This window comes from Amblyraja radiata, chromosome 14 (genome assembly GCF_010909765.2).
Source record: "Amblyraja radiata isolate CabotCenter1 chromosome 14, sAmbRad1.1.pri, whole genome shotgun sequence".
NCBI classification, from domain to species: domain Eukaryota; kingdom Metazoa; phylum Chordata; class Chondrichthyes; order Rajiformes; family Rajidae; genus Amblyraja; species Amblyraja radiata.
This window is the reverse complement of record NC_045969.1, coordinates 56,581,994-56,594,636: the sequence shown is the minus strand read 5'-3', so window position 1 is coordinate 56,594,636 and position 12,643 is coordinate 56,581,994. Positions and strand designations below refer to the sequence as shown.

The window sequence follows — 12,643 nt, the reverse complement described above, 5'->3', positions numbered from 1 at the left end:
AGGACCCTTCTTCAGACAAATTTGGAGGTGGAGTTAAGAAAACTGGAAGGGAGATTGTGCAAAAAGTGCCCCAACCAGAAACGTCATCTTTTCATGTTCTCCAGAGATGCTGCCTGACTCCAGCACTGTGTGTCACTTTTCCCAGTATCCTGCACCCATTCCCTCCCCTCCCCCAGCCACTTCCACCTATATCCCTAGCTCTGGTTTTACATTTTACTCCTCTCCTTGTCTGACACCTTTTTTGTCTCCTTTTCATCGCAAGCCTTTGTCACTTGATCCACCCATTTGCCAATCGCCCCCCCCCCCCTTCCCCTCACCTGCATCCACCTATCACTTGCCAGGCTTTGTTCCACCCCCACCTCTCTTTTCCAACAATCTTTCTCTCCCCAATAATCAGGCTGAAGGGTCAGGATGAGAAATATCACCTACCACAGATGCTGCCTGACTCACTGAGTTACTCCAGCACTTTGTGTTCTATTCCATCATAGTTGTGGCCTATCTAGTCAACAGAAAATGTCCCTATTTTAAATATTTGTTGCTTGTTTTGTTAATTTGTTTAAGAAAACATGATCTGACGATCTGAAATGTAATAGGTCTCGATTGAAATATGTAACAAGGATCTGTGCAGCCTCAGTATTTTCTAAAATTCTGGCTATTGGGAGATATTTGCTCTGAATGAAAATGTGTTAGTTGTGTCAATAAGAACCTCAGGTGATTGTAGCATTGGTATTTGAAGCAAAGATTCACTTTGAACACCTTGCATCCAGCTAGAATCAGAACATCTGAGGGTGAAATTGCATCTCTCTTAATAAACACAATTATTCTATTTAAATACAGCAAAACTTTATTAAAATATAACTTCTGCCATTTTATTTTGCCCATATCATTCTCCAGCTTAATACAAGTAAATGTACAGAAGCAAATCAGATTGAGTTATTATTCTGGAGACAGCAGGAACTGCAGGTGCTGGAATCTTGAGTAAACCACAAAGTGCTGAAGGAACTCAGCGGGACAGGCAACATCTGTGGAGGGAATGGATCGATGACAATTTGAGCAGGGACCTTTCTTCAGATCCAAAAAGTCGGCTGTCCATTCCCTCCATAGATGCTGCCTGACCCACTGAGTTCCTCCAACATTTGTGTTACCAATTCTTCTTCGTCTGCCGTTCAAATCCAGGCTCTGCCCAGAATGTTCCATGCTTGAAACTGCCATGGACGTACTGGTAAGAACTTCTGGTAAGAACAGAAGTAACTAACCTGCAATACGTTTGGGCAGGTCCATGTACCACACCTACAACAATATGTTGTCTCACAGCTCCAGAAAACCGGGTTTGATCCTGACCACAGGTGTTGTCTGTGTGCAGTTTGCATGTTCTTCCTGTGACTGAATGAGTTTCCTCCAGGTGCTCTGGTTTCATCCCACACTCCAAAGACGTGCAAGTTTGAAGGTTAATTGGTCTCTGTAAATTTTTCTGCACTGTGTCACATTACATAAAGATAAACTGTGGTTAAGTAGCTTGCATAAAATGTCCTGCAATACTATCCTCTCTGAAGTTTACATGTCAGACAGAATACAGTATTAGTTTAGTTTTGAGATACAGAGCGGAAACAGGCTCTTCGGCCCACCGGGTCCGCTCCGACCAGCGATCCCCGCACATTAACACTATCCTACACCCACTAGGGACAATTTTTACATTTACTAAGCCAATTAGCCTACAAACCTCTACGTCTTTGAAATGTGAGAGGAAACCGAAGATCTCGGAGAAAACCCACGCAGGTCTCGGGGAGAACGTACAAACTCCATACAGATAGCACCCGGGACTCCGGCGCTGCATTCACTGTAAGGCAGCAACTCTACATTTAATAATACATTTAAAAAGGCTGCATTTTAATATATCCTATATATAAACTGTGCAATATAGTTACCACTTAAAGGTACTGAATTCACAGTAACCAAATCAAGATCTAGACACTAAAGCTTCACAGAGTCAGATTAGAAAATCTATTTGCTGCCTTTTTCCTATTAAACATCTGAGTAAGGCTCTTTTTCTCTTGTTCCAATTTCTGAGTTTTGCACAAGCTGATGAGAGGCACACGATTTGATCTCCGCTCCGTCACGTAGTAGGAACAGGTCTTCAGATGTTCGGCTATGCTGGGGTTGTCACTAAAATTCCAGTTTTCAATTGTGGAAAAGACAGAGCTAAATTGCCACCTCTGTAATAAAAAGAAAGTCATAGTGTTTATTAATTCAAATTGATTTGCACTCCTTGGGTTCAGCCTCACGGTTCAGTTTGCAAAAGCAATTTATATGTTTAAAATAAAAAGTAGGCCAGACAGCATCTGTTGAGTGAATGGACAGGCGATGTTTCGGGTTGAGACACTTCTTCAGTCTGAAGTCCCTCCACAGATGCTGCCTGACTATACACTACGTAGCAATGTTACAAAATTTGAGATTTTAAAAATCAAGTCTGTAATTTATCCCATCAGATAAAGCATAAAAATAAGTTTAATTTGACACCTAATTCACTTTCATATCTCAAGTATTTAAAAAGTTATGGCCATTTTCATACTGGGAAATGAGCATCTTGTTCCCTATTGATTTTCTATGGACATAACAAAAAAGCTGTGATCGTGAACAGTCAAAAGCCCATAACTTTCTTAAAAATTAAGAGAACTGAATGAAATTTTCAGTTATCATAGATTGAAGCATTCTGAAACAAATATAAAATAATCTTACTTGGATGACCTGAAATTAAAGCATATAATTAGTTAGTTACCTAATTGTAGCTAATTTCAGACTTCAATTACTAGATCTAAACATCTATCCATTTCTTAATAAATGATTAACATTTTTAAATAGCCTAAATGTCCAAATAATATTCACAAATAATTCACAATAAAACATGATTTTTAAATCTCATTTACATTAATTTATAGGCCAAATGGAAGGAATTTAGTGTTTAATTGCTGTAAATAAATGCCCATTTAAATCAGCTTTCCAGTGGGTCCCTGTGGAACGCGCTGGTTTAGAACGTTCACATTGCGGTAGATTTGTGCCCCAAATGCCGAGAAAAATACTGCGCGATATAATGGGCCCAAATTGAGCTACTCGCAATATTAAACTTTGTATAAAGGGATCTTTAGAAGCCCTTTTTAATGTAAAAATATACAACCTTACTTCTGCTATTTGCTTTATGAGACCCTGCGGTTGCTGGCGGTCGCGGGTTTAGAGATTGATTTTTAAACTACTAAAAGTATTATTCAAGGCCTTTAAACCTAATAATAGCTTTTGCGACGGGGTCTTCCAGCGATTTTTCGTTAATAATTAACTAGGCTGAACATTTTCGATTGGAACAGCTTAGAGAAAATCGCGTTTTAAACCCGCCCCCTCTAAACGGCGCCAAAATCGCGCACACCCTCAGCAGCAGATCTTCAACGATGCTTCAGGTAGGCTTTGCAACATACCTACACTACGTTCCTCCAGCACTTTGTTTTTTGCTCAAGAATAAAAGTGACCCAGATCTTGCAGGGGCTGTACACTGTATGGCTTCATTCAGCCCACAAACCAGGGGCCATGGTCTTAGAATAAAGGGGAGGTCATTTAAGACTGAGGTGAGAAAAACCTTTTTCACCCAGAGAGTTATGAATTTATGGAATTCCCTGCCACAGAGGGCAGTGGAGGCCAAGTCACTGAATGGATTTAAGAGAGAGTTAGATAGAGCTCTAGGGGCTAGTGGAGTCAAGGGATATGGGGAGAAGGCAGGCACAGGTTATTGATAGGGGACAATCAGCCATGATTACAATGAATGGCGGTGCTGGCTCGAAGGGCCGAATGGCCTCCTCCTGCACCTATTTTCTATGTTTCTATGTTAAACCTTCAGAGGGTGGCCGAGTGCCGTTGTGTTTATTGAACCCCTTCAGGGAACCAAGATCAATGTGAATAAGGCAAATTCCTTTGTCTTGTGGAGCTTTCTGATTTATGCCATAATGATCCTGCACATTGATACATCACCATTATTCTTATTGTAAACCAGTGATCCCTGAAAAGAGTCTATTCCCCTTGCGGTCAAGCATATCATTCCCTTGTGTAGGAAGGAAATGTAGATGCTGGTTTACTCTGAAGATAGACACAAAATGCTGGAGTAACTCAGCGGGATAGGCAGCAACTCTGGAGAAAAGGAATGGGTGACGTTTCGGGTCGAGACCCTTCTTCACTCATTCCCTTGGTTTTCCTAGGTGCAATGTCAGAAGATTCTTTCAACAGTGTCTTCAAAAGCAGTGGCCCAACACAATGAAATTATTGTTTGAATTACAAAATGTGTTTGCTAGCACTGGGTATGAGTTACACAGACCAGGGGAATGCACAAGATCAACTTATCTGAATACCATGAATTGCAGTTCCCAGATATAGCAACGTTACAATCAAGTAAAGTTATTTTTAAGGTGTCAGAGATTAGGGATAGAGGAGAAGTGAATGAAGGTCAACATGCTAGCAATGCTTTGCTTTGGTAATGGAAAAATAACAAACTGGGATCCTTAACTTGTCAGATAATAATTGTTAGGTTATTGAAGAGCTTTTTTTTTTTCGAACAACAAGTGACAAATATTTTCATCGTAAAGCATTATTGTCGCTGCAGTTTTCAATAAATACCTCACTCTAATCAAATTAAATAACAGAAATGAACAAATAACCAATTATGTGTCAAAATATCCTCAGCTGCTGATCAGGTTTAGTTTGGAGATAGAGCATGGAAACAGCCCATCGAATCCATGCCGACCATCGATCACCCATTCACACTAGTTCGATGTTATTCCATTTTCTCATCATCTCCCTATCCACAAGGGGCAATTTACAGAGACACTTTAACCCACAAACCCGTACATCTTCAGGATGTGGGAGGAAACCGGAGCGGCTGGAGGAAAGCCATAAGGTCACAGGGAGAACATGCAAGCTCTACACAGGCAGCACCTGAGGTCAGGATCGAACAGGGGTCTCTGCCGCTGTGAGGCAGCAGCTCTACCCGTTGCACCACTGTGTCACCCTCTGCCAATATCAGCAAACCAAGTTTGTCGGTGTTGTCGTGCATCATTGACAGCAACTTAGGGTTATTTGCACACGCCAACACAGCAATCCCAAAATTGCCATTAGCAGTCCACCGCCTTGAAGCTGACGGAACCGAGCTGAAATTCACACGGAGGTTTGCGGGGCAAGGGAAATGTTTCACAATGCCTAACACTCAACCCTAGATGGAGTTGGGAACAATCCCATCTAATACAACAAGAAATTGCAGAGAATTGTGGACGCAGTCCAGACCATCACACCAAATGACCTCCCTTCCATTGACTCCATTTATACCTCACGTGTATAAACTCAATGGGTATGAAAGCCAGCAGCATAATCAAGAATGAGTCACACCTTGGCCTTCTCCCCTCCCCCATCGGGCAGGAGGTATAGAAATGTGAAAACGCACACCTCCAGATTCAGGGACAGTTTCTTCCTAGCTGTTATCAGGCAACGGAACCATCCTATCGCAACCAGAGAGCGGTCCTAAACTACTGTCTACCTCATTGGTGACCCTGGGACTATCTTTGATCAGACTTTACTGGCTTTATCTTGCACTAAACGTTATTCCCTTGTCATGTATCTGTACACTGTGAATGGCCCGATTGTTATCATGTAATGTCTGTCTGCTGACTGGTTAGCACGCAATAAAAGCTTTTCACTGTACCTCAGTGCACGTGACAATAAACTAAACTGATTTGCCAAAGGATGCTGTATCAGGGAAGAACCAAGAACACATTTTTCCCCCCTTGGTTTGAACGGGTCCACTAATCTAAAAAAACATTGATTTATATGCTTTTAAATCTTTGAACATGTAGAAGTGTTTAAAAGGGTTAAGAAATCTTCCAAATTATAATTTTAGTATTTTTTAGCTTTTTGTCTTTCAGCACTGTTCTTTGTTTCTGTTTTCTCCTAGTGTTTAGTTGTTTCGCCAAAGTGTTTCCAAATAGTGCAGAAATATTCTGCAGATTTATTTTTAAGTTTTTAGAACCTTGATAATACCATAAGAAATCTATGGAATTCATTGCCACAGATTCACCACCGTCTGGCTAAAGAAACTCCTCATCTCCATTCTAAAGCTACGTCCTTTTATTCTGAGGCTGTGCCCTCTGGTCCTAGACTCTCCCACTGGTGGAAACATCCTCTCCACATCCACTCTATCTTGGCCTTTCATTATTCTTGACTTATCTCTTGATACCTTAGGGTCAAGACCACCAAGATATAGTTACATAGAAACATAGATAGAAACATAGAAAATAGGTACAGGAGGAGGCCATTCGGCCCTTCGAGCCAGCACCGCCATTCGTGATCATGGCTGATCGGCCCCTATCAATAACCCGTGCCTGCCTTCTCCCCATATCCCTTGACTCCACTAGCCCCTAGAGCTCTATTTAACTCTCTCTTAAATCCATCCAGTGATTTGGCCTCCACTGCCCTCTGTGGCAGGGAATTCCATAAATTCACAACTCTCTGGGTGAAAAAGTTTTTTCTCACCTCAGTCTTCAATGGTCTCCCCTTTATTCTAAGGCTGTGGCCCCTGGTTCTGGACTCGCCCAACATTGGGAGCATTTTTCCTGCATCTAGCTTGTCCAGTCCTTTTATAATTTTATATGTTTCTATAAGATTCCCCCTCATCCTTCTAAACTACATTTATTTAGATTGAATAAGTCTCAAATGTAAAAGTCAAGAAGGGAGCCACTAAGTCTTTTTGTAGTTTTCTTTAAAAGTTCCTGCCAACATAATGAAATGTACTTGCCCTTTTCCGAGCTCTCCAAGAAAAGCTTCCATGCGAGTAATTTTTCCTTTCCCAGACAAGGTGGACCATGCCACGCTCTTGCAATAAGGAAGAGGAGATCCCATTCATCAGTACCGACACTTGGGACAACTGTGTTAGGCTGTAGCAGTCCAAGAAGCTTGCAATGTACCTCAATATCTCAGATGGAAGATGACTTAGGACAAGTAAATTCTTCCCGCTCCTTCGTACACTTATGTCCCCGTTACATAAAACTGCAGTGACAACTGGTTTGATTGCAAACGCACTTTGTTGTTGATTGTAGATCACCCTTGCCTTCTGCATGGAGGGAGCGAACCTCAGCTGGGAGTAGGAACAGCCAAGATAAGCTAACGGACACTTTTGTACCATCCACCCGTTCAGGGATGACTGGATGTCCGCATGTACGTTCTTAAAATGTGACGAAAACTCATCCCGTCTGAAGAAGTGGTGGCACATAAAAGTAAAGACAGAGGCCGACTTGCTGTATCTTTTGGTGATGCACTCTGTGTGGAGTTGCAAATATAGGCAAGAGGCTTTATCTGAAGCCACATCGGCCAAAACCACATCGGGACCAAAGGGAGCAGAGGGGAAGGAGTAAGTCTGGGTGGCCACATCTTTTACGAGGCGATCCGTCTTGTTTGTTTCTGAGATGGTGTGGCCTTTTAATATTTTCTCCAAGTTGCAAAGCAATGAAATTGTTACCTCGTCATTCTGATGACTCACTGTTACCAGGTCAGAAGTGTCCACAGATTTGTTCTCCAGCTTACGTGATGAACGGTCTATAAAATGTTCGCGGTTAATTCGGTAGCTGGTTGGGAGCTTAAAGGTGTTGACTGTTATGATCTCCTGGGCCTCTAGATTTCCATAGACAAAGTCTCTGTCCTTGGGCGTACAGGCGCTGATCTGACCAAATCGAATCAGCATGCTGCCATGATGTGCCAGATATATGTTGAAGTCTTTGCTATCCATCTGAGATTTGAGTCTATCCAGAACACCTTCTTGCCAAGGAGCTTGACCTGTTTTCTCTGCTGCTGCTGACAAAGCCACGCCCGGTGAACTGGAGTTGCTTTCAGTCACTTTCTTCATATTATCTGCCTGCTCAATCTTCTGCTTATTTACGACTTTTGGAGTTGGCTCTTCACCCATACAGCCACCTCTGTCCTTACTGAAAATCCCCTCCCAAGCAGAATACTTGGAAAGATATAGCCCTTCCTCAGAATCTGCCGTTTCTTCTTCCTGAGTTGGTTCTGCCCCGTCAGTAGTGACATTGTCGGTTCCATTTTGATGTGTTTCCAACTCTGCCACGAGGTGATCACCATCCAAACGAGCAGAAGCCACAAGCGATGCTCCTTCCAGCCCGGGTTCTTTCCAATCCAAATCATTCTCACCAACAGCCTGTGCCATCTCCGGGAAGAGTTCAGCCATCCTGACCGAATTGAAGACTATTCTCTGGTCCCTCATGGCGGTGCCCAGATCCAGGTTCTCCGGATTCAAGGATTCTTCCGCGACATTATTCACTGACATGATGTCCTCTTGGTTGGCCGGCCAGCGATTCCATTGCATGGAGCAGCACACAACGCTGGCGGGACAGGTACGGAGGTGTTTGCCAAGTTTGAAGCGGGCCATGGAGAAGGGGCAGCCCAAGCCTGAATTTATGCAAGGAACATGTTCTAGAGGGCACAGCAGTGTGTGTTCATTCTCCTTACACTGGTGAAAAAGAGCGCCGCACTTGGAGGGACAACTGACAACTAAACAAGAAACAGAAGGCTCAAACGACTTCTTGCAGTGGCGGCTGTAACATCTTTCACAGTGAGTGTGCAGCCGAGGAGCTAAAGTTTGATTTCTGATCTACAAAAGCAAAAGACATTTCATTAAATTTTGGTACAAGGACCTGCATATACTGGTTTACAAGAAAAGACACACCACGCTGGAGTAACTCAGGGGGTCAGGCAGCATCTCTGCAGGATATGATGAGTGTTTGACGGCGCTGGGCCTGTATTTGCTGGAGTTTAGAAGGTTGAGGGGGGACCGCATTGGAACTTACCGAATAGTGAAAGGCCTGGATAGAGTAGATGTGGAGAGGATGTTACCACCAGTGGGAGAGTCTAGGACCAGAGGCCATAGCTTCAGAATAAAAGAAAGTACCTTTAGAAAGGAGATTTCTTTAGTCAGAATGTAGTAAATCTGTGGAATTCATTCAAGAAGGAACTGCAGTTGCTGGAAAATCGAAGGTAGACAAAAATGCTGGAGCAAAGGAAATAGGCAATGTTTCGGGCCGAAACCCTTCTTCAGTCTGAGTTTCTCCAGCATTTTTGTCTACCTGTGGAATTCATTGCCGCAAACCGCTGTGGAGGCTGTCATTGGGTGTTTTTAAGGCGGAGATTGACGGATACTTGACTGGTGTCAGGTGTTATGGGGAGAAGGCAGGAGAATGGGGTTGAGAGGGAAAGATAGATCAGCCATGTTTGAATGGTGGAGTAGATTTGATGGGACGAATGGCCTAATTCTGCTCCTATAACTTAAGAAAGGTTGAGAACGTCTTCAAAGTATGCATGCCTTGAAGAGAGAGAGGAGACATTCCTGCACTTTGTGTGTCTGTTTTCATTCATTTCATTGGTTTACCTGATCTGATGTATTGTTATGTGATGTTAACATACTATATACATTTGCACTGTTAGACTAAAGTTATGAAAGGCTGAATACAACCGTGTGTCATGTATTAAAATGTACATCACACATTGCAAGGAAATTAGCACAACATACAGTGCTGGAGGAACTCAGTGTGTCAGGCAGCATCTGTGGAGGGAATGAACAGGCAACGTTTTGGGTTGGGACCCTTCCCAAACTGATCGAGTAGAGAAGAGAAAAGAGGTGGGGGCAGAATTAAAGATGCAATGACTGTAAAATGGCAGAGACATTTTCAGCCTTTGTTTTCAGGGTTTTAATCATTTGTTTTTACACTGACAGTCAAGTTCATATTGAAGTTTCTTACCATTTTAATTAAGCCTCTTCCTTCTCAGCTGAAAGTATAAAGAAAATATGTTAGATATAATTCAATAATAATTCAATTCCTATTGTCAATTAGTTCAGTCCTACTTTCACAAGGCTTGCCGTTTAGCTTGTTTCACTACAATAGTTGTCTTGTAATACCTGTTACTGCATGACCACCAGTCTGTAGGAAAAACAAGTTTAGTAGTCAAATCAAAGTCAGCAAAGCCCAATTATTTGACAGCTGCAAGGAGAAATCTTCTCACTTTGGTATTTGAAACCTTAGGGCCCTTTAAGCTGCATCTGGATTTTAAATCCTACAGAAGGAAGCAGTTTCCCAGCCATTGGCAAGCTTCTACTGAAGTGGATTGCATATAGTCATGCAGTATACTCTTCAGCACAACTTGTCCTAGATGTCCTATCAAAGCTAGTCCTATTTGCCCACATCCCACTAAACCTTTCCTATCCATGCACCTATCCAAATCTCTTTTAAATGTTGTTATTGTACCTGCCTCAACTACTTCCTCTGGTAACTTGTTCCATGTACCCACCTGAGTGAAAACGTTGCCCTTTAACTTCCTATTAAATCTTTCCCTGCTCACCTTAAACCTATATCCTCTAATTCTTGATTCCCCCACTCTGGATTAAAGACCCTGTGCATTCTCCCTATCTATTCTCATCATGATTTTTTACATCTCTATAAGATCACCCCTCAGTATCCTGCACTGAGGGGTGATTAAAGTCCCAGCCTGCCCAGCTTCTCCCTGTAGCTCAACCCTCGTGTCCTGTCAACATCTCAACAATCTTCTCTATGCTCACTAATTCACTATGCTCAGAGTCTTGCCATATTATTCTATCATGGGTGAATGTAATGAAATCATCCCCCTCTGCCACAGGTCCAATGACTGTGCTGTTGAGGGAAAACCTTAGGCTAGCTGACAAAGCAGCATGCTTGCAATTCTAGTAAATTACAATAATGTAAATTAGTCACATTTTAAAACCTTTAACTCTTCAGTCAGTTTGCAACCTTCCTTCAGCTTTTCATGTGAAATTGTGTTGAGCTGTGTGTTTAGTTATTGAAGTTATTTTTTCCCAGATCACAAGATCCATTTGATTCTACACTGTTCATAGACTGGACAACACATTCTGAACAATCAATGTCTTTAAGTGACATGTCTTAAAAAAATACAAAATCAGCCAAGCAAAGCCAGAAATTAATGCAAACGTACCTTTAGTGATACCGAGAACAATTTTGATGTTGAGTTTAGTCCTCCCAGCTGAGTTCTGAATAGTACACATGTCTGGCTCACAGAGAGGTCACATTTATATTTAGATAAATGTGTATGTCAGTAAAAATAAACTAAATTTGAGCTGCTGGAATGAGCTCTGATATTTGGAATACTCCCAAAGCAACAATTCATTAAAGTTCAAAACCCCCTGTTGCCTACCTTGTTAAATTATGACATATATTCAACCTAATGAAGAATGAATATCTTCCCTTAGATTCATGCATATAAAGTACTTTTATATTTTAAGTAACAATATTAGAGGCATTAAGTAAATAAATGTAAAACTGTTGGAAAAGCAATTCATATTTTCCAAAAAAATCACTGTACTCTCCATGTACGTAGGGAGCTTAGTTTAGTTCTTAGTTTAAAGATACAGCATGGAAACAGGCCCTTCAGCCCACCGAGTCAACGCTGACCATTGATCACCCTGATCACACTAATTCTATGTTTTCCCATTTCTCATCCACTTCACACACTAGGGGCAATTTGCAGAGGCCAATTGACTCTACAACCCCGCACATCTTTGGAATGTGGGAGGAAACCGGAGCATCTGGAGAAAACCGCATGATCGCCGGGAGAATGTGCAAACTCCACAAAGACAGCACCTGAGGTAAGGATCGAACCTGGGTCTCTGGTGCTGTGAGACAGCAACTCGACGAGCTGCTGGTTATATTAAAAAACGTCTTTCATTTTGTTTATTAGGTCTGAGAGCACAGCTCTCATGCTCCATCCATCGCGTTATAAATTTGATCACCAGCTTCCTCCAATACTTTGACGTTTCAGGAGTGGCTCACAAGGTTACTGCAAGTGAAAGCATAGCGTTAAGGCTAAAATGAATATAGTCATACAGCAGGGAAACAGGCCATTCGGCCCGACCATGCCAATCAAGATGTCTCATCTAAGATGATCCCATTTGTCTGTGTTTGGCCCATATCCCTTTAAACCTTTCCTATCCATGTACCTGTCCAAATGTCATTTACCTGTCTCAACTACCTCCACATGCAGCTCGTTCCATATAACTACCACCCTCTGAGTGAAAAAGTTACATCTCAGGACACAAGGAACTGCAGATGCTGGAATCTTGACCAAAACACAAAGTGCTGGAGTAACTCAGCAGGTCAGGCAGCATCTGTGGAGGGGATGGACAGGTCAGGACCTTTCTTCAGACTGATTGTAGCAGGGGAGAGAAAGCTGGAAAGAGGTGGGGTGGGACAAATCCTGGCAAGTTTCCAGTTGAACGAACAAAGGCTCAAGATAAAACGGAGACAAATGAGTGTCAGATAAGGAGAGACGAGGAAGAGAGAAATATAAAGCTGGAGGACGGGGACCGACAGGAAAGGGGAGAGATAGTGGAAAAAATGGATCCGCACCAGGGTGGTGTCACTTGAAATTGGAGAATTCAATCTTCATGCAGTAAGCTATCCCATCCCTCTTCCCTCCACCATCTTGGCCCTCTAATGTCACATGACTCAGCCTCTTCTCATGTGATCTACTTGCTCTCTCCTCACCCCTCATGTGACCCTCTCCTACC

The 12,643-nt window shown here is 42.4% G+C and overlaps 1 protein-coding gene across 1 annotated transcript; it reads right to left on the bottom strand.

Annotated features, from left to right (window-relative positions):
• Positions 1 to 826: 826 nt before the first annotated feature.
• Positions 827 to 12,634, bottom strand: fbxo40 (F-box protein 40). Its single transcript, XM_033033422.1, has 4 exons — positions 11,053 to 12,634; positions 9,828 to 9,855; positions 6,818 to 8,683; positions 827 to 2,213 (listed from the first exon to the last, which is right to left on the bottom strand). Exons 2-4 carry the CDS (start codon positions 9,828 to 9,830, stop codon positions 1,980 to 1,982), a joined length of 2,103 nt encoding a protein of 700 aa, XP_032889313.1. The 5' UTR covers positions 9,831 to 9,855; positions 11,053 to 12,634; the 3' UTR covers positions 827 to 1,979.
• Positions 12,635 to 12,643: the final 9 nt, after the last annotated feature.